The sequence below is a fragment of the Rhinopithecus roxellana genome, chromosome 19 (genome assembly GCF_007565055.1).
Source record: "Rhinopithecus roxellana isolate Shanxi Qingling chromosome 19, ASM756505v1, whole genome shotgun sequence".
NCBI classification, from domain to species: Eukaryota; Metazoa; Chordata; class Mammalia; order Primates; family Cercopithecidae; genus Rhinopithecus; species Rhinopithecus roxellana.
Window position 1 is genome coordinate 16,833,625 of NC_044567.1, and position 21,589 is coordinate 16,855,213.

The 21,589-nt window shown below is 56.0% G+C and overlaps 2 protein-coding genes across 2 annotated transcripts; one reads left to right on the forward strand and one right to left on the reverse strand.

Annotated features, from left to right (window-relative positions):
* Window positions 1–1,029: 1,029 nt before the first annotated feature.
* P3H4 (prolyl 3-hydroxylase family member 4 (inactive)) lies at window positions 1,030–10,546 on the reverse strand. Its single transcript, XM_010386520.2, has 9 exons — window positions 10,307–10,546; window positions 9,390–10,076; window positions 9,068–9,220; window positions 8,798–8,969; window positions 7,673–7,801; window positions 5,839–5,984; window positions 4,474–4,557; window positions 2,384–2,528; window positions 1,030–2,079 (listed from the first exon to the last, which is right to left on the reverse strand). The coding sequence occupies exons 2-9, from the start codon at window positions 9,849–9,851 to the stop codon at window positions 2,057–2,059; spliced, it is 1,314 nt and encodes a 437-aa protein (XP_010384822.1). The 5' UTR covers window positions 9,852–10,076; window positions 10,307–10,546; the 3' UTR covers window positions 1,030–2,056.
* A 177-nt stretch (window positions 10,547–10,723) lies between these two features.
* Window positions 10,724–21,589, forward strand: FKBP10 (FKBP prolyl isomerase 10). Its single transcript, XM_010386507.2, has 10 exons — window positions 10,724–11,227; window positions 15,760–15,905; window positions 16,784–16,973; window positions 17,077–17,222; window positions 17,610–17,799; window positions 17,930–18,075; window positions 18,656–18,848; window positions 19,342–19,484; window positions 20,040–20,203; window positions 20,601–21,589. Exons 1-10 carry the CDS (start codon window positions 10,983–10,985, stop codon window positions 20,784–20,786), a joined length of 1,749 nt encoding a protein of 582 aa, XP_010384809.1. The 5' UTR covers window positions 10,724–10,982; the 3' UTR covers window positions 20,787–21,589.

The window sequence follows — 21,589 nt, forward strand, 5'->3', positions numbered from 1 at the left end:
CCTGGAAGACCCACCCACGGGAGGAAGGAGTGAGGTCACTGAGCCCCCAGCCTTGACCTGGCCCTTTTTCCAGACTCAGACTCTGCCCTTCCAGCTCTCATCCCGATCAAAGGCCTAGGGGAGGGGTTTGGGGTGGGACAGGGAGTCCTCCTGGGAACAGTGGCGGACAGGGCGCAGGCCAGATCACTTGGCACATCTGGAGAGAAGGTAGCGGTGGGGCAGTGAGAACTTGGCTTCCCAGCCTTGACTCCACCTTCGAGTAGGAAGACAACTCTGCCACCCTGCCCCCAGGAGGCTGGAAATACAGGGCAGAACTGTCACCCGGCTGGCCTTGGCCCTGGGTTCCTCCCAGACAGACCCCTTTTGCCCCCACCTCCCTGCTGTGGAATAGGGGTGGGGGTTTGTCGGTGTGTCCCAGGCTATGAGGTAGCCACCAAGCACCATCATTGCCAGCACACCCTGCACACCGGGACCCACTACTCCCGGTAGCCCATGTAAAATCGGTCAAGAGGGATCTGGCTGTCCCACTGCACCCCAAGAAGCCCAAAGTAATCAAACCACATCCCTGGGGCTCCTCTGGCTGCTCAGCTGGGGCCCCAACCCGGCTCTGGAATGGGGGAATAGAGGGCAGCAGCAGGGCCAGCTTCCTCTGACTCTAAGGAATCTGGGTCAGTAAATGCCCAGAAAGTAAACACCAGGAGCAAATGTCCTTGGCCCCCTCCCACACTCGCCACATTCCCCGAGGGAAGTGATCCTGAACTAGGAAAATACAGGACTTCCCATCTCAGAAATCTGAAACCACTGTCTTCCCAAGCCTGGGGAGGACTGTGTTCTCACGCCCCCTGGCGGCGGGTCTGCACACTGCGTCCTCTCTCGCAGAACCTTCAGCCCCAGGTGCAGAGGACCAGCGAGGGACCAGATGGTGCCCCTCCGCCCCATATTTTACAGACGAGGGGACACAGGTGCGGAGAGAGGGAGGGAAGGGCCTGTACCCTCACAACTGAGCTCCGGGGAGACGACCACAGGTGCTATGACTCATTCAACAACAAACATTTATTGAGCACCTACTGGTCAGGGCCGTGGAACTACTAGACTCCTAGTTCAGTGCTCTTCAGTACCCTGGAGGACCCTCTGCAATTTGGCCTGAGACTCCAGCCAGCAGCTGGAAACTTCTTGTCCAGGAGACTGTTCAGGTGAGGGGCTGAGCAGTGGGGAGGGCGGACCCTGTCAGCCCACTTGCCAACCTGCAATGCCACCACCATCCTGTGGTCCACAGACACAGAAGTGGCAGGATGGGTCTGGGTCGCAGCACTCACGGGTGGGGCAGGACAGGGGCCCAGTCAGCTATGTCCATCTTAAGTTTTTTTTTTTTAATTGAGATGGAGTCTCGCTCTGTCACCCAGGCTGAAGTACAGTGGCACAATCTCAGCTCACAATCTGAGCCTCCCGGGTTCAGGTGATTCTCCTGGCTCAGCCTCCCGGGTAGCTGCGATTACAGGTGTGCGCCACCATGCCTGGGTAATTTTTGTATTTTTTAGTAGAGATGACATTTCACTATGTTGGCCAGGCTGGTCTTGAACTCCTGACCTCAAGTGATCGGCCTCCCAAAGGGCTGGGATTACAGGCATAAGTCACCACGCCCAGCCCATCTTAAGTTTGCTTTTTTTAAAAGATGGAGTCTCGCTTTGTCGCCCAGGCTGGAGTGCAGTGGCACGATCTCAGTTCACTGCAACCTTTGCCTCCCAGGTTCAAGTGATTCTCCTGCCTCAGCCTCCCAAGTAGCTGGGATTACAGGCGCCCGCCATGACACCCGGCTAATTTATATATTTTAGTAGAGATGGGGGTTTCACCATGTTGGCCAGGCTGGTTTTGAACTCCTGGCCTCAAGTGATCCACCCACCTTGGCCTCCCAAAGTGCTGGGATTACAGGCGTGAGCCACCGCACCTGGCCCATCTTAAGTTTTTAATAAATAGTTCTTGCTGCTGCCCAGGCTGGTGAGGGTGGGGCCATCGGGACCAGGCTTCCCAAGCTTGAGGCGTGTGGGGTGTCCCCTTCTCATGCCAGTTCAGGCTCTGACTCTGAAAAGGAAAGGAGAAAGCACTGGGGTTGGCCCCCCACCCACTCCCAATGGGTGACCAGGTGCTGTCCTGATGGGAGGTGGGGTGAGGCTCCCCAGGACAGGTCTCAGCTGGTCCCAGCTCCAGGGGAGATGCTGCGCCTCCACCCCCAAGCAGAACAGGGGCCAACAGGCTGGAGGCCCCTGGAGGATGGGCCCTGGCACCCAAACACATCCTGGGCTCTGGAGTCCAGCGGGTGAATCCATCTGTCCCCAACCTCCATCCCAGGCTGCATTCCCACCCCCCAAGGACTCGTGTCACTGACCAGCCTCGGCCTCGTCACCCTTGGCATCCGGCTCCTGCCACCAGTCAGCATACATGCCCTCCTCGTAGTCACCCTCCCCCTCAAACTCGGCGTCAGATAGGGCATCCTCAGGCTCCAGGGGCGGTTCTGTCTCCTCCAGCTCCATCTAGAGTAGCGCCACAGTTGCGGGAGAAACAGGGTCACAGTAGGCCCAAACCCATATGGGCTCCCTTCCTGGCCAATGGGACCTCCCATCCCATCTCTTGGTCCCCAAAGCCCCTTCCCTTCCCAGTCTCAAGATCTAATGAGACCATTCTGAGGATTTTCCCCAAACTGCCCCTCCCTGAGTGGCTGCATAGGGCACCACCAGCAGAATTTGGTGTCAGCACAAACATCGCCCCTGCACAGCCCCATCTTTTAAGCATAAAGACTCTGGCGAGAATATTGCCAGTCCATGCATAATGGTTTTGCTCATACTGTTTCCCTGCCAGGAACTACTGCCGTCCCCTGTGCCTGCATAACCCACACTAATCCCTCCAAAGCCAGGCGTCAGTTCCAGGCTGAGCCCTTCTGGTGACTCTGGCTGGGCTGGAGACCTCCCCCAGTGCCGTGTGCTGCCCTCTCCAGCAGCTGTTTGTGCTTCCCCCACTAGACTGTGAGCTGCATGTGAAATGGATCATGACTTTCACTAACTTACTCCAGCCCCTAGTCTGGTGTCTGGCAAACCACAGGGAACAAGAGACAGCCGTCAAAACGGCTCCCATATGCTGGGGGCAGTGACTCACACCTGTAATCCCTGCACTTTGGGAGGCTGAGGTGGGTGGATCACTTGAGGTCAGGAGTTCAAGACCAGCCTGGCCAACATGGTGAAACCCCATGTCTCTACTGAAAATACAAAAATTTTTTTGTATTTTTGGGTGTGGTATTGTATTCTGGGTGTGGTGGCGCACACCTGTAATCCCAGCTACTCGGGAGGCTGAGGCAGGAGAATCGCTTGAACCTGGGAGGTGGAGGTTGCAGTGAGCTGAGACTGCACCACTGCACTCCAGCCTGGGTGACAGAGAGAGACTGGGCTGCCATTCACTGTGCACCTACCGGCTGCTGGCTCTTTATCAAGTGCTTTACATACTTGATCTCAGCCAGGCGAGGTGGCTCATGCCTGTAATCCCAGCACTTTGGGAGGCCAAGGCAGGCAGATCACTTGAGGTCAGGAGTTTGAGACCAGCCTGGCCAACGTGGTAAAACCCTGTCTCTACTACAAATACAAAATAAAATTGGCTGGACGTGGTGGCACACGCCTGTAATCCCAGGTACTCGGAGGCTGAGACAGGAGGATCCCTTGAACCCAAGAAGTGGAGGTTGCAGTGAGTGGAGATCATGCCACTGCACACTCCAGCCTGGGTGACAGAGCAAGATTCTGTTCCCAAGAAAAAATAAAAAAGAAAAATACATACTTGATCTCGCTTAATTTTTTTTTTTTTTTTTCGAGACAGTCTCAATCTGTCACCCAGGCTGGAGTGCAGTGGCGTGATCTCGGCTCACTGCAACCTCTGCCTCTGGGTTCAGCGATTCTCCTGCCTCAGCCTCCCAAGTAGCTGGGATTACAGGTGCTCACCACCACACCTGAGTAATTTTTGTATTTTTAGTAGACACAGGGTTTCACTATGTTGGCCAGGCTGGTCTTGAACTCCTGATCTCAGGTGATCCCTCTGCCTCAGCCTCCCAGATTGCTGGGATTACAGGATTACAGATTGCACCAGGGCTGCATCACCCAGGTCCAGGCCACAGGTGGCCAGGGAGGCACACAGGGTCAGAGTGGGCACCGCTAACCCAGAACAAAGAGCCAGGGCATGCGGCAAGGGCTTCCTGGAGGAGGCACCATGTAAGCTGGGCCTGGGAGGAGCAGGACTGGGACATGTACAGAAAGGGGACATGAGAATACTGAGGCTGGGGAAGGAAGGGACAGTCTAGACAAGGAATAGGCAAACCTCTCTGCTTCATGACAGTTGACCACCAGGGGCTGGGGCTGAATTCTGACACACTGGGGGCCCCAGAAAAAGGTCCAAGGTGTCCCCATCACAGCCTAGTTCTGGAAAGCAGGAGGCACTCACCTCATCATCTGACTGCAGGTACATGTGGGTGAACTCCAGCAGCTCCCGCAGCTCGGCCGTCTGGTTGTGGTAGAGCATGGCCTCCTGGAAGAAGGAAAGGACGGGGTAGGAGTGAGCCATACCCTGCTGCCAGATGGCAAGAAGCCAGGGCTCCTAGGATCTGTGCCCACTGACCCTCTTCCAGCTCAAGTATCAAGTATCAGCCCACAAGCTAATCAGATCATCGTGGCTGCTTGGAACACTGGGTTAAGGATTCTGAGGGTTTGGTGAGAAAGAGTCCCTCAATCCATAAGCAGTGTCTGCCACTGACAAGGAAGGCAGGAGTGGCACCATGTGTCCCATATTTGCTAGCCTGGCCCTCAATTCCAATGGGTTTCCTCCATTGGTTACCTAGGGTGTTCCTGGGGAAGACGGACAAAGGTCAGCCGTGAGGGTAATGAAGGTAGGGAGTGGAGCAGGCAGGAGTGGATGTGTACCTTCATACATCCCTCGTCGGACACTGCTGGTGAGGTGGGCAATACCACTGCCATTTTGCAGGTAAGGCAATAGATTCGGAAAGGGCCATGGTCTTCCTAGGACCACACAGCAGTGGGGCTGAGCTCTGAATCCAGGACTCTAACCTCAACTCATATTCTTTCTTTCCATTTCCCATCCATGCCTTCCACGGAAGCCAGGAGTTTACTTTTTCTTTTCTTTTTTTTTTTTTTGAGACGGAGTCTCGCTCTGTTGCCCGGGCTGGAGTGCGGTGGCCGGATCTCGGCTCACTGCAAGCTCCGCCTCCCAGGTTTACGCCATTCTCCTGCCTCAGCCTCCCGAGTAGCTGGGACTACAGGCGCCCGCCACCTCGCCCGGCTAGTTTTTTTGTATTTTTTAGTAGAGACGGGGTTTCACCGTGTTAGCCAGGATGGTCTCGATCTCCTGACCTCGTGATCTGCCCGTCTAGGCCTCCCAAAGTGCTGGGATTACAGGCTTGAGCCACCGCGCTCGGCCTATTTTTTATTTTCTATTTTATTTTATTATTATTATTTGAGACAGTCTTACTCTGTCACCCAGGCTGGAGTGCAGTGGCGCGATCTCGGCTCACTGCAAGCTCTGCCTCCCAGGTTCACACCATTCTCCTGCCTCAGTCTCCCAAGTAGCTAGGACTACAGGCGCCCACCACCACACCTGGCTAATTTTTTGTCTCTTTAGTAGAGACGGGGTTTCACCATGTTAGCCTGGATGGTCTCGATCTCCTGACCTCGTGATCCGCTCGCCTCGGCCTCCCAAAGTGTTGGGATTGCAGGCGTGAGCCACCGCGCCCGGCTGCCAGTTTACTTTTTACAAAGTGCATGTCCAGCAAGTGCCCCAGAAAGCAGTGCCCACCTCCCGGGGCTGGAAGTCCTCCTCTTCCAGACCCCAGCGAGCCCGGTGGAAGCGGTAATACACCAGGTTCTGCTGCATGATGCTGTCGTTGGGGTCGAAGAGCATGTAGCTGGCGGCGCTGCGGGCAGCCTGGCGCACATCATTCACTGCAGCAGGACAGGGGTGAGGAATTGCTCCAGCACTTCCCCTTCAGAGTCAACCCCATCTCCCTCCCAGTTCGGTCCAGCACCCCTGCTACCCAGCCACCTCCCAGAATACCTAATGGACTCCTTACCCCACCCAAGCATAATGCCAGCTAGCATGTAGTGGGCACTCACCCTATGCCATGCCTTGGCTAACTCACCTAAGCCTGTTATTGTCCTTTTATTGTTTTTGAGACAGGGTTTCACTCTATCACCCTGGCTGGAGTGCAGTGGTATAATTATGGTCACTTCAGCCTTGATCTCCCAGGCTTAGGTGATCCTCTCACGTCAGCCTCCTGAGTAGCTGGGACTACAGGCAGGCACCACCACACCCATCTAATTTTTTGTATGTTTTTGTTTTGAGACAGGGTCTTGTTCTGTCACTCAGGCTGGAGTGCAGTGGTATGATCTCGGCTCACTACAGCCTCCGCCTGGGCTCAAGCAATCCTCCCACCTCAGTCTCCCCAGTAGCTGGGACTACAGGCACTCGCCACCATGCCTGGCTAACTTTTTGTATTTTTTGTAGACATGGAATCTTGCCATATTGCCCAGGTTGGTCTTGAACTCCTGGGCTCAAGCCACCTGCCTGCCTAGGCTTCTCAAAGTGCTGGGATTACAGGTGTGAACCACCATGCCCGGCCATGCCTATAACTGTCATCCCCATTTTACAGCCAAGAAATCTGAGTCACAGAGAGGTTAGATAAATTGCTCAAGCTCACATGGCTGGAGAATGATGGCTCTAGGGAATTAGAGGCCCTCAGCCTCTCTGCTATCTGTACCCGGGAAGGGTCTCCTGGCCCCTTGGTTCTTAGCCCCTCTGCTCTGATTCTCAGCTCTGTCTGAATCTTGGCATCTCCAAGTAGCAGGAACACTGGAGGCTGTCCATTCCAGCCCCAGTGGATGCCAGGATCTCTCCAGTGAGGAGAGCCACAAGTCCTGGTGCCACATTTTATTAGTCATGACACTAACAGTCCCTTGCCCTATAAGCCTCCGTTTCCCCATCTGAAAAATTGGTCCAGTAATGCCAGCTGCATGGTATTGGTGAAAGGACCACATAAGATAAACTGCCTTATAAACTCTCAAGTGTTGGCTGGGCGCAGTGGCTTATACCTATAATCCCAGCACTTTGGGAGGCTAAGGCAGTGGATCACCTGAGGTCAGCAGTTCAAGACCAGCCTGGCCAACATGGTGAAACCCCGTCTCTACTAAAAATACAAAAATCAGCTGGGTGTGGCGGCAGGCACCTGTAATCCCAGCTACTCAGGAGGCTGAGGCAGGAGAATCACTTGAACCCTGGAGGCAGAGGTTGCAGTGAGCTGAGATCGTGCCACTGCACTCCAGCCTGGGCAACAGAGTGAAACTCCGTTTCAAAAATAAAAATAAACTGTCAAGTGCTCTGCAGTTGTTGGTTGCCTAGTCATTTGCCCAAGAGACTCTCTACTTCTCCCTGAGGCTGCTGTCTGTTCCCACTCAGCCTCTCACCTGCCCGACTCCCAGGGTGCCTTCCCCGTATCCCCACTGCCCCTAGCCTTTCCTCCTATCACCCAGGGTCCTCAATACTGAAGGAAAGCTCCCCACAACTCTGGGAGGCTCCCATGCAGTCCTCTCCCTTATCACCTCTTCCCCTGCCCAAGTCCACCCAGGGGGCTCACACTTGTAGTAGGCAAACTGTAGGTAGTGGTACATGGTGGCCACGAACTTGTCCACGAAGTAGCCGCCCACATTGGGGGTCAAATTGGCCTCACAGTCCACCTTGCACTGCAGGGATTCTGCAAAGAGATCTGGGGGTGGGAGGCGGAGTGAGAGGCTGGCGTTGCAATGAACAGCTCTGTCCCCCAGTGGAGAAGACTCCAAATCCAAGCTCTGCCTACTGCTTGTCCAGAAAACGTGTTGCTGTTGCAATCACAGGAAAGAATGTGTGTAAAGTGCTTGGCATACTATATGACAAATGATGATGAGGAAGATGACTGTGGGCTGGGCTGACTCACCACCCCCACCACTCAACCACCACCCCGAGCCAGAGGGAGCCAGGGCATTCTGGGAGAACAGCAGATGAGGTCCAGAAGTGGGGCAGAAGTCCAAACAGAGAAGCTAAAGGTCTTTTTTTTTTTTTTGAGACGGAGTCTCCCTCTGTCGACCAGGCTGGAGTGCAGTGGCACGATTTTGGCTCAATGCAACCTCCACCTCCCAGGTTCAAGCAATTCTGCCTCAGCTTCCCAAGTAGCTGGGATTACAGGCACCCACCATGACCAGCTAATTTTTGTATTTTTAGTAGAGACAGGGTTTCAACCATGTTGGTCAGGCTGGTCTTGAACTCCTGACCTCGTGATCTGCCTGCCTCGGCCTCCCAAAATGCTGAGATTACAGGTGTGAGTCACCACACCTGGCCATACAGTCCTTTCTGCCCCTGCTCAAGGGACCCCAGGGTTAGAGATCCCTAGACTAGGTGTGATTTCTGGTTACCAATTGCTTTTTGCACACACCTGCTGGGCTACTTCTCACTGCTGCATCTTTGCATCTGCACTGCCCTCTGCCTGAAAGGCCTGTGAACCCAAACTTCCCAAACCCTTTAGGGATGTCACTGCCTCTCTGCACTGATCCAGCCCCTTGGACACTTCCAGCTGGGGCTCCTACACCCAGTGTCTTTTTCAGCAGACAAGCCCTTCCTCCCGGCTGGCTCCTCCACATTCGCAGTGCTCCACGTGCAGGGAGGGAACATCTGCCTTACCAAGCCTGTGGGTGAGAGGACTGCCTGCCGTGGTCTGGGTGGCAGATACCTGCTATGGCCGGGTAGAAGTCCTTGAAGTCCACCTGCTCATGGGCCCCTTCACAGCCGGCCAGGCACCGGGCAAAGACCGCCAGGTACTCTGCCAAGGCCCGCTCCATGTCCTCAGTGCTGCTGCGGAAATCCCCGCTGTTGTAGAGCTTCACAGCTCGGAGGAACACGGCCTGGAAGGGGCGTGGCAGGGGGAGTCAGGGCGCCCCCAACATCTCCCCTCCTCTACAAGTCCTATCGGCGGGACCCTCCTCCTGCCCCTCCACCCCACCTCGTAGGGCTGGGCCTCTAGGTCCGTGAGGGACTCGTCGGCGACGTCCAGCATCCCCCGGTAGTAGTTGAGGTACTTGGCGGTCAGCTCGTGCTTCGGGTTCCTCTGGAGAAAGGTGTAGGCCGCCGCCACCGCCTTCTCCAGCCGGTTAGCCTGGTAGGGGGGTAGGGGTTCGGGGAGCGGGTCAGTAAGAACGGAGCTCGCGGTCCCTAGCGCACGGCTGGCTTCGTGCCGCGGGTGAAGGCAACGCTCCTCCGACCGATCGGTGGAGTGACACGATGCCCAGCCCGAGACAGGTCCCCGGGTGGGGGCGGGCTCCCACCTTGAACAGCGCGTAGTGCAGGTACTGGTAGGGCAAGCGGCTCTGGAAGTCGCGCAGCAGCTGCCGCGGCGGGTAGGGCACCTGGAAGGCGGGCAGCGTCCGCTTGCAGCGCCGCAGGCAGGCGGCGCGCTCCAGGACGCGGCCGAAGAGCCGCAGCTCGCGGGCCCACTCGTCGGCGCGGCAGTCCTCTGGGTCGGGCTTGGGTGCGGGAGCGGGGCCGCTGCAGTTGGCGTGGCAGAAGGCCTCGCTGTCGCGCAGGAGCCGGTGCAGCCGCAGCGCCGCCTCCAGGTAGCGCGCGCTCTCGCGCCAGCTCTCGCCCTCGTACTGCTCCAGCGCGTGCCCGTAGGCCGCGGCCAGCGGCATCAGGTCCTCGGGCGGGAAGCCCCGGAAGCTGTACTTCTCGTACTGCGCCCTGGCGCTGCCCAGCAGCAGCCACAGCAGCCCCCACGCCACCCGAGCCATGCCCGCCGCGCCGCCGGCTCTCCAGAGCTGAGCTGGCGGCCCCGCGGACGGAAGGGGACAGGGACAGGCCCGGGGCGGGTCGCGCGCCCGCTGGGTCTTAGCGCCGGGCACGAGGGCGGCAAGGCGGGGCGGGCCTGGGTCACGAAGTCTCCCCTCTTTTCCCGGAGGGTCCGGTAGTGTCCTAAGTCCTCTCCGTGGGCCGGGGTCCTGCTGTGGGGGTGTCCCCTAGGCAGAGAATGAGTCGGGGAGCGCTTCCCGCCAGAGATGGGGAGCCCAGGAAGCCCCTCCCCACGCAAACAGTGCCCCGCCTGAGATCAGGACACTGAGTGAGGGCTGCCTCCTCTGCGCTGCCCAAACGAGGGGGAAGCCCTGGAGCCGGGCCTTCAGTCGCTGCGCCCTCTTGCACCCTCCTGCGCCCTCCCAGTGTCTTCCCCGCCCACGTCGGAGGCACACACCTGCTGTCACTTGCACACCTTGCGCTGCCACCACCCCCCACTCCGTCTCCGTGCCCGTCACATCCCAAGTCACAAAGTCCTTCTTGCAGTCCAGCTTTTGTGGGACCAAGCTGCTCTTCCCTGGAGATGCCTTCCCTTGGAGCACAGCTGGGGTCAGGGACGAGCACGGAGATGTCTCTCACACTCCGCTGCTTCACCACCCACCTGGAGGGGGCTAGAATTGGAGTTACCCGCGAAAGAAGCAAGGGGAACTCTCCGCCCGGCTTTAGGACCCGGGGGCTCCGAAAAAAGACATTGAACTTTTTTTTTTTTCCTTCGGTGTCCACTCAGAGTTCTCATCTTTCCCGGGCCTCCCTCCCTGGCCAGGCCCCAGGTCTCGCAGCCAGGGATGAAGATGGGGGGAGGGGGAACCCGGAGTTCTTTGTGGGGCCTCCCTCCGACTCTAACACACTCAACCTGGCCCCCTCCTCCTATTGCACCCCCCCCCGCCGCCGCTCCTCTGGCCAGGCCAGCTCTGTCTTCCCAGCCCCCATTCCACGTGGACCAGCCAGGGCGGCGGTAGGGGAGGAGGACAGGAAGAGGGGGAGCCAGTTCTGGGAGGCGGGGGGCGGGGGAAGGAGGTTGGCGGCGGCTCCCTTGCTCGCCCTCACTGCCGGCGGTCCCAACTGCAGGCACCATGTTCCCCGCGGGCCCCCCCAGCCACAGCCTCCTCCGGCTCCCCCTGCTGCAGTTGCTGCTACTGGTGGTGCAGGCCGTGGGGAGGGGGCTGGGCCGCGCCAGCCCTGCCGGGGGGCCCCTGGAAGATGTGGTTATCGAGAGGTACCACATCCCCAGGGCCTGTCCTCGGGAAGTGCAGATGGGGGATTTTGTGCGCTACCACTACAACGGCACTTTCGAAGATGGCAAGAAGTTTGACTCAAGGTAACCCCGGTTGGGCGCCCCCAGATTCACCACTCTGTCTCCTGAACCCGGGGTCCTGTTTCCTTGTTGCCTCTTTTAAGCTCTACATCCCAATACTCTAACCCCAGACAGCACCCTTGGGGCCTCCCAGACACCTATCTCCCCAAAGATACCTTCCTGTCCCCATTTCCAAACCCTCTCTTCTCAAAGGATCCCATTTGTTTCTCACAAGCTCTCCACATCCCAGAAAGGACTCGATAATCAAGGTGAACTGCCTTGTGTAGTTACCAGGGCTGTATTTAATGACCTGATGGAGAGGGGTGTTCTGGCCTACAGTGTGGCGGGGAAGGGGGTGGTCCCTGCTGCTTGAGAACCCTGGGGTGGTCTATCAGCCTGGACCCCATACCTTTCCAACCACCCTGACTCCCTCTCTGGTTCCACTCCGTTTTTAGTGCCTTTGTGGTTAGAGAAGAGGGAATAGAACTTTTTTTGGAGGGGGTGGGAGTTTTCAGCAGCCGGTAGGCAGGGAAAAAGGCGAGTGGGCATTATAAGAAGACAGCCAGCTGGACCTGGGGGTAGGGCATGGCTCTCTGTGGAGGCCCTGTCTGTCTACGTGTCACACAGTCGGACATGCCACCCTGGGCTCCTCAGAGGAATTTCATACCTCCCTCTCTGGTTCTCCTGGAACCCTCATCTCTCTCCATTTTAGGTATATCAGGAAAGAAGCGCAGGCCGCCCATTTTGCCAGCCCTTGGGGTTTGTGAGGTGGCCTCCCGGTCTGATCCAGGCCTTTGGTCTGCTCCAGCAAGTCCACTTTTGTTAGCGGGGACAGGGCAGGGCTGTGTGCCAGCCTCAGGGGTAAACCTAGGGTCCCAGTTATACACGGACCCCACAGCACACCGAAAGAGTCAGTGTTTCTTAGACTCTCCTCAGAAACACGCAACTCAGCCAACAGGAAATTAGTGGCCATGACTTTAGAGGCAGGCATATATTGGGGTAAGCATACAAACTCCAAGAGTCCCAAGACCCTGGTTCAAATCCAGGCTATGACCATGGACAGAGAATTTTGTCTCTTTAAGCATCACTTTCCTTATATGAAAAATGGAGACAAAAACAGGACCTACTTGCTAAGGCTTATGTTAGGACTCAAAGGAGATGGATGAATGAATGTAGGCTTCTCGCAGGGCCTGGCAGTCCTCCAGCCAGTTCAGCACACATTAACATTGACCCTGAGGAAAACCGTATGACTTGATGCTGTTGAACTTGTAGAAACTTCATGCAGAGCTTAAGCCTTCATAACAACACTGAGAAGGAAACAATCCAGACTTAAAACCTGTCCGCTTGGTGGGCAAATTCAGGTATAGGGTAGTAGCCAGAAGCGCTGCGCTGAGCACTTGACTGCTGGGAGTGAGGCAGGGGTTGGGATTTAGGGGTTGTTGTCCCTGATGGGGACTCTGGGAGCCCAGCTCATGAGTGTTGAGCTTGGAACACTTTTTTTTTTTTTTTAGTTGGAGTCTCATTCTGTTGCCCATGAGCCACTGCACCCAGCCAATTATATACACTTTTAATTTATTTTAAGTTTTCAGAAGTAAAGTGAGGATGGGAGATTTTCTTTCTTTCTTTTTTTTTTTTTTTAATTGAAGGGGCCATGGGTTAAGAAAGTTTTCTGGGCCGGGCGCGGTGGCTCAAGCCTGTAATCCCAGCACTTTGGGAGGCCGAGATGGGCGGATCACGAGGTCGGGAGATCGAGACCATCCTGGCTAACACGGTGAAACCCCGTCTCTACTAAAAAAAATACAGAACACTAGCCGGGCGACGTGGCGGGCACCTGTAGTCCCAGCTACTCGGGAGGCTGAGGCAGGAGAATGGTGTAAGCCTGGGAGGCGGAGCTTGCAGTGAGCTGAGATCCGGCCACTGCACTCCAGCCTGGGCGACAGAGCCAGACTCCGTCTCAAAAAAAAAAAAAAAGAAAGTTTTCTGGCCAGGTGCGGTGGCTCAAGCCTGTAATCCCAGCACTTCGGGAGACTGAGGCGGGCAGATCACGAGGTCAGGAGATCGAGACCATCCTGGCTAACACGGTGAAACCCCCCGTCTCTACTAAAAATACAAAAAAAAAATTAGCCGGGTGTGGTCCAGGTGCCTGTAATCCCAGCTACTCGGGAGGCTGAGGCAGGAGAATGACATGAACCTGGGAGGTGGAGCTTGCAGTGAGTGGAGATCGCGCTACTGCACTCCAGCCTGGGCAACAGAGCAAGACTCTGTCTTAAAGAAAAAAAAAAAGTTTTCTAAGTTGGGTAGGTATGTTGGCTCATGCCTGTAATTCTAGCACTTTGGGAGGCCAAGGAGCTTAGGAGTTTGTGACCAGCCAGGAGTTTGCGACCAGCCTGAGCAACATGGTGAAACGCTGTCTCTACTAAAATACAAAAATTTAAGGCTGGGCGCTGTGGCTTACGCCTGTAATCCCAGCACTTTGGGAGGCCAGGGCGGGCAGATCACGAGGCCAGGGTGGCATGTCCGACTGTGTGACACGTAGACAGACAGGGCCTCCACAGGGAGCCATGCCCTACCCCTAGGTCCAGCCGGCTGTCTTCTTATAATACCCACCTGCCTTTTTCCAGACTAGTCTGGCCAACATAGTGAAACCACGTCTCTATTAAATATACAAAAAAATTAGCCGAGTGTGGTGGTGTGCACCTGTAATCCTAGCTACTCGGGAGGCTGAGGCAGGAGAATCACGTGAACCCAGGAGGCGGAGGCAGAGGTTGCAGTGAGCTGAGATCACTCCATTGCACTCCACTCCAGGCAACAATGTGAGACTCTGTCTCAAAAAACAAAAACAAACAAACAAACAAAAATTAGCCAGGCATGGTGGCGTGTGCCTGTAATCCCAGCTACTTGGGACGCCGAAGCAGGAGAATTGCTTGAACCCAGGAGGCGGAGGTTGCAGTGAGCGGAGATTGTGCCACTGCACTCCAGCCTGGTTGACAGAGTCGAGACTCCATCTCCAAAAATACACATGAATAAGTAAAAGTAAATACATTAAAAGTATTTACATTTACAAAAAAGTAAATACATTAAAGTGTATAACTAAAAACAAAAGTCATGGCACTTTTAGAATAGGCACTTTTTTTTTTTTTGAGACAGAGTCTCACTCTGTCGTCAGGCTGGAGTCTCATTCTGTTGCCCATGAGCCACTGCACCCAGCCAATTATATACACTTTTAATTTATTTTAAGTTTTCAGAAGTAAAGTGAGGATGGGAGATTTTCTTTCTTTTTTTTTTTTTTTTTTTTTTTTTTTTTGAGGCGGAGTCTCGCTCTGTCACCAGGACTGGAGCGCAGTGGCCGGATCTCAGCTCACTGCAAGCTCCGCCTCCCGGGTTTACGCCATTCTCCTGCCTCAGCCTCCCGAGTAGCTGGGACTACAGGCGCCCGCCACCTCGCCCGGCTAGTTTTTGTATTTTTAGTAGAGACGGGGTTTCACCATGTTAGCCAGGATGGTCTCGATCTCCTGACCTTGTGATCCGCCCGTCTCGGCCTCCCAAAGTGCTGGGATTACAGGCTTGAGCCACCGCGCCCGGCCCTTTTTTTTTTTTTTTTTTTTTTTTTTAATTGAAGGGGCCATGGGTTAAGAAAGTTTTCTGGGCTGGGCGCGGTGGCTCAAGCCTGTAATCCCAGCACTTTGGGAGGCCGAGATGGGCGGATCACGAGGTCAGGAGATCGAGACCATCCTGGCTAACACGTTGAAACCCCGTCTCTAGATGGGAGATGCAGTGGTGCAATCTCGGCTCACTGCAACCTCTGCCTCCCTGGTTTACGCCATTCTCCTGCCTCAGCCTCCCGAGTAGCTGGGATCACAGGCACCCGCCACCATGCCCAGCTAATTTTTTTGTATTTTTAGTAGAGACAGGGTTTCACTGTGTTAGCCAGGATTGTAGAATAGGCCTTTTCAAAATGTGAAACCAATTCCCACCCCACCTCTGCTCTCCTTGTCTTTTCCTTGGAGAGCCGACAGTATAATGGCAAAAACATGGGCTTTGGAACTCAGCTGACTACATATTAATATTAGCTGTGTGACCTTGGGCAAGGCACTGAGTCTCTCAAGTCTCCATTGTTCTCATAAGAAAAATGAGAACAAGATTGCCCACCTCACAGGGGAGAGAAAGAAGATACGGAATGTAAAATGCCAAGCATTTAATTCCATATAGTAATGCTCCTCTGTCCCTCCGTGCTGTACCTGCCACTGCCCACTTGCTGTCAGCAAATAGTAGCAGCAATCAGGCCCATGCATCCCACCCAACCCTGTTCCAGGGCAATAGCAGCCCTTGACCTCCTCAGGGACTTGCTTTTTGTAACAGTCTGTTCCCTTAAGGTGGGTGTCACGGCTGACCTAGGAGGGGAACTTGAAAAGGAGGCGAGAAGTGTGTGTGCATATCCACACCTGGGTATAGGGAGGGGGGATTGTGTGCGTATGTGCAGGCACACCTGTGCACCTATGCCACCATGGGCAGTATGTGTCTGAGATCACTGTATCCCATCTGTCCCTCCCCCTCAGCTATGATCGAAACACCCTGGTGGCCATCGTGGTGGGCGTGGGGCGCCTCATCACTGGCATGGACCGAGGCCTCATGGGCATGTGTGTCAACGAGCGGCGACGCCTCATTGTGCCTCCCCACCTGGGCTATGGGAGCATCGGCCTGGGTGAGAAGGGCTGGGGCACAAGCTGGGGATGGAGGAGACCAGGAGGCAGAATCAGGGATCCTGGGGTGAGAAAACTGAAGTGCCGAGATGAGGGGTGACTTGCCCAATGTCATGCTGTGCACGCAGTATGAAGAGTGGCAGCTCTGGCTGGGGCAGTGGCTGACATCTATGGTCCCAGAGTTTTGGAAGGCCAAGGTGGGAGGATTGCTTGAACCCAGGAGTTCCAGACCAGCCTAGGCAACATAGTGAGACCCCGTCTTTCCAAAAAATAAAATAAATTATCCAGGCGTAGTGGTGTGTGCCTGTAGTCCTAATTACTCAGGAGGCTCAGGTGGGAGGATTGCTTGAGCCCGGGATTTCAAGGCTGCAGTGAGCCATGGTCATGCCACTGAATTCCAGCCTGTGTGACAGAGCAAAACCCCATCTTTTTTTTTTTTGAGACAGGGTCTCACTCTGTTGCACAGGCTGGAGTGTAGTGGTGTGATATCAACTCACTGCAACTTCAGCCTCCTGGGCTCAAGCAATCCTCCCGTCTCAGCCTAACAAATAGCTGGGACTACAGGTGCACACCACCATGCATGGCTAATTTTTTGTATTTTTAGTAGAGATGGGGTTTCACAATGTTGTGCAGGCTGGTCTTGAACTTCTGGGCTCAAGCCATCCACCTGTCTTGGCCTCCCACAGTGCTGGGATAACAGGCATGAGCCACTGTGCCCGGCCTCTATCTCTTAAAAAAAACAAAACAAAAATAGTGGCTGCTCTGTGCCTGGTTTGGGTCTCCTGGTGCTGGGATGAGAGGAAGGGGAATAACAGGGCCCTGGCTGGGATCGTGGTTGGCAGAGCAGAACTGAGACCTCCATGCTGCTGCGCCCTCACAGCGGGGCTTATTCCACCGGATGCCACCCTCTACTTCGATGTGGTTCTGCTGGATGTGTGGAATAAGGAAGACACCGTGCAGGTGAGCACCTTGCTGCGCCCGCCCCACTGCCCCCGCATGGTCCAGGACGGTGACTTTGTCCGCTACCACTACAATGGCACCTTGCTGGACGGCACCTCCTTCGACACAAGGTAAGGGGCTGGAGGGAAGCCCTGAGGCACTGGGGACTGTGGCATGGGGAGTGGGAGTCCAGGGCCCAGCCTGCCTCTCCTACTTCCACCTCATTTTCTGCAGCTACAGTAAGGGCGGCACTTATGATACCTACGTCGGCTCTGGTTGGCTGATCAAGGGCATGGACCAGGGGCTGCTGGGCATGTGTCCTGGAGAGAGAAGGAAAATTATCATCCCTCCATTCCTGGCCTATGGCGAGAAAGGCTATGGTGAGGGTGGGCAAGGACTCAAGGGGAAATTCTCCAGAAGAGGGAAAATCAGGCCTCCACATACAGTTGCTCAGGTTGTATACTGCACAAGGACATCCAGCCAAGGACGCAAGGCAGGATGAAATCTACCTTTGCTGCTGTCTCACTAAGAAGGGGTGCTTTATTCTGATTCACATGAAGGCTCAGTATGAGCCGGTGTTGGCCCTGGGGAACACCAAGCTCAGGCCTTACTGGAAGAGCAAGAAGCAGGGCTGCTGATGGGCGGGAAAGTGCTCTGGAGAGTGGGGCTAGTGTCTCCTTGCATGGTGCCCACTGGGCCTTCCTGAGTCAAGAAAGAGCCTGGGCTTGCTCCCCAGCCATATGGTTCAGGCCTTATCCCTTCCCCAGGGACAGTGATCCCCCCACATGCCTCGCTGGTCTTTCACATCCTCCTGATTGACGTGCACAACCCGAAGGACACTGTCCAGCTAGAGACGCTGGAGCTCCCCGCCGGCTGTGTCCGCAGAGCCGTGGCCGGGGACTTCATGCGCTACCACTACAATGGCTCCTTGATGGACGGCACCCTCTTCGATTCCAGGTCAGGAGGGTCTTGAGGTGGGAGGGCGGGGGCTGGGTGAAATGTGGACGAAACTGGGGGTCACTCTGAGCTGCCTGGAAGGGGAGGACCCCTTTGACTCCCTTCCTGGCCCTCCCACCTTGTATTGCAGCTACTCCCGCAACCACACCTACAATACCTATATCGGGCAGGGTTACATCATCCCCGGGATGGACCAGGGGCTACAGGGCGCCTGCATAGGGGAGCGCCGGAGAATTACCATCCCCCCACACCTCGCCTACGGGGAGAATGGAACTGGTAGGGGCGTTCCCCAGCCACCACCTCAGCTCCTCCTCCAAACTGCCCATTGTGGTCAGGACGCCCCCTCCCACAGTGGGATTCCAGCCACCACTCGGCCTCTCTCATCACAAAAACATGCATGCAGCTTACATCTGGTCACCCCATCTGATTCCTGCCACCCGGACTCCATCGGTTTCCTCCAGGGCAGCGCCCCACTTCTCCCCTTCTGCAGTGGAGAAGGGCAGCCAACTCCTCTGAGTTTGGGGAGGGAGGGTGGTTATGGAAAAACAGAACCAGCATACCCCCAGGACCGTCCTCACCTGTATAATGGGCAAGCCAAGCTGATCTGCAGGATAAGTTACTGGGAGTTTGCAAGATGGTGAGTGGAAAAGGGCTTTCTAACTGGAAAGCCGCCTTCCCCTGCCCCCTGCCCCAATGAGAGTTTGTTAGAATTGACTCTGGACAAACATCCCGTCCCATCCTCCTTTGGATCCTCTGGGTCGGGAAGGGGTATCAGGTCTAGGGGCCTCCATGGAGAGACCTCGAGGAGCCTCTGCTAGTGCTCTGAGCTGACCACACTCCCCCATTCTGTCCTCAGGAGACAAGATCCCTGGCTCTGCCGTGCTAATCTTCAACGTTCATGTCATTGACTTCCACAACCCTGCGGATGTGGTGGAAATCAGGACACTGTCCCGGCCATCGGAGACCTGCAATGAGACCACCAAGCTTGGGGACTTTGTTCGATACCATTACAACTGTTCTTTGCTGGACGGCACCCAGCTCTTCACCTCGTGGGTCCTGGGTGGGGCCGGGACTGGGCAGGTGGGTGGGCACAGGCATGGGGAGTCCTCCTCACTGTACCCCGACGCCTGCTCCTCCCTCTTGGTCTTCGAGCGCCAGGGGAGCATTCAGCCTCTTGCTGATTCTGTAAGTCCCCATCTCAGAGCATGCTGGGGAGCCATGAGGAGATGAAATTCTCTGCGTCGCCGGGGAAGGGAAGGTGAAACCAACCGTTGCGGGAGAACTGCTCTTTCCATTTCACAGAGGGGAGACTGACGCAGGGAGCCATGAGCCCTCGAGGCCATACTTTAGGGGGCAGAGGCAAGATGAGAAGGGAACCCCACGTCTGCACCGCTGGGCCCCTGCACTCTGCTGCATGGTCCAAGTCACCAGTGGGAGTCACTCCGGAACTGAGGGCTTGTTCTGGGCCCACCTCAGAGAGAGTGGGGTGTGCGCTGGCAGGGGACAGGTTGGCTGCTGACCTGGGCATCTGCTCTCCCCCAGGCATGACTACGGGGCCCCCCAGGAGGCGACTCTGGGGGCCAACAAGGTGATCGAAGGCCTGGACACGGGCCTGCAGGGCATGTGTGTGGGAGAGAGGCGGCAGCTCATCGTGCCCCCGCATCTGGCCCACGGGGAGAGTGGAGGTGAGGGGCTGAGACCGTAATCTTGTTTTCTTTTTTTTTTGAGACGGAGTCTCACTCTGTCACCCAGGCTGGAGTGCAGTGGCGTGATCTCAGCTCACTGCAACCTCTGCTTCCCAGATTCACGCGATTCTCCTGCCTCAGCCTCCCTAGTAGCTGGGATTACAGGCACCTGCCACTATGCACAGCTAATTTTTGTATTTTTAGTAGAGATGGGGTTTTGCCATATTGGTCAGGCTGGTCTTGAACTCCTGACCTCAGGTGATCCACCCGCCTTGGCCTCCCAAAGTGCTGGGATTACAATCGTGAGCCACTGCGCCCGGCCCGAGACCGTCATCTAACTGGCATCCGTCCCTTTTGCTCCTGCCCACTGTGGGCCTGATGGCTGGTGGGAGGGGTCAGGAATGCCTTCAGGGTGGCTCCTTAAACATCCCATGCCCCACTCTCCAGCCTAGCCCCAGGAGGGGAAACTATGGCCTGTGGGCTGGGAAACAGTGAAGCCAGGCCCAGACCCTGGCCTGACTAGGACTCCTCCCTTCTCTCCTGCCCTCCCTCCAGCCCGGGGAGTCCCAGGCAGTGCTGTGTTACTGTTTGACGTGGAGCTGGTGTCCCGGGAGGATGGGCTGCCCACAGGCTACCTGTTTGTGTGGCATGAGGACCCTCCTGCCAACCTGTTTGAAGACATGGACCTCAACAAGGATGGAGAGGTCCCTCCAGAGGAGGTGAGTGAAGGTTCAGTGCTAATAACCATGCCCATGCACTCCCCGCACCCAGGAATCATGGAGGAAGATGTTCCTGTCCAGACTACCCACCCGCCCTTGTGCTCTTGCCTGTGCTGAGTCCCGTACCTCAGGCTCCTCGTCCCTGCTGTTTCCTGGGCACACATGCAGGCTGTTCCCTACCTGAGACCAGTCACAGACTATCCCCCATGCCACACCTCCACCCCGGCCCCCACCAGGACCCCAGCACCAGTGCCTTTCCCAGCCCTTCCTGAGTTACAGGGTGCGGGGGAGCCTGGGAAAAAATAAGAAAAAAAAAAGCACTCACTGACCTCCACCTGGGGCCCCTCCCAAGGCCATCACCCTCACTGCCCACTCCCCCGGTTCTCCCCTCCCCCAGTTCTCCACCTTCATCAAGGCTCAAGTGAGTGAGGGCAAAGGACGCCTCATGCCTGGGCAGGACCCCGAGAAAACCATAGGAGACATGTTCCAGAACCAGGACCGCAACCAGGACGGCAAGATCACAGTCGAGGAGCTCAAGCTGAAGTCAGATGAGGACCAGGAGCGGGTCCACGAGGAGCTCTGAGGGGCAGAGAGCCTGGCCGGGCCTGAGACACAGAGGCCCACTGCGAGGGGGACAGTGGCGGTGGGACTGACCTGCTGACAGTCACCCTCCCTCTGCTGGGAGGAGGTCCAGGAGCCAACTAAAACGATGGCAGAGGAGACATCTCTGGTGTTCCCACCACCCTAGATGAAAATCCACAGCACAGACCTCTACCCCGTTTCTCTTCCATCCCCAAACCCCTTCTTTAAAATGTTTGGATTTGCAAAGCCAATTTGGGGCTGGTGGAGCCTGGGGTTGGATAGGGCCATGGCTGGTCCCCCACCATACCACCCCTCCACATCACAGGCACAGCTGAGCTTGTTATCCCTCTCCCCAAACTTTCTCTTTATTTGTACTTCTTGTTATCCCCACTCCCAGCCCCTATTCCTCTATGTGACAGCTCCCTAGGACCCCTCCACCTTCCTCCCCATTCCTGACTGGCTCCTAGGGAAGGGGACAGCTCCTGGAGGGCAGCCCTACCTCTCCCATGCCCTTTGCCCTCCTCCCTCGCCTCCAGTGGAGGCTGAGCTGACCCTGGGCTGCTGGAGGCCAGGATTGGGCTGTAGTTAGCTTTTCATCCCTGAAGAAGGCTCCTTTCCCTAAGGAACCATAGAAGAAGAAAACAGAGGGCATGTGTGAGGGAACCTGCTTGGGTGGGTGTTAGGGTTATGAAATCTTGGATTTGGGGCTGAGGGCTGGGAGGGAGGGCAGAGCTCTGCACACTCAAAAGGCTAAATTGGTGTCAGTCCTTTTTTCCTTTGTTCCAAATAAAAGATTAAACCAAT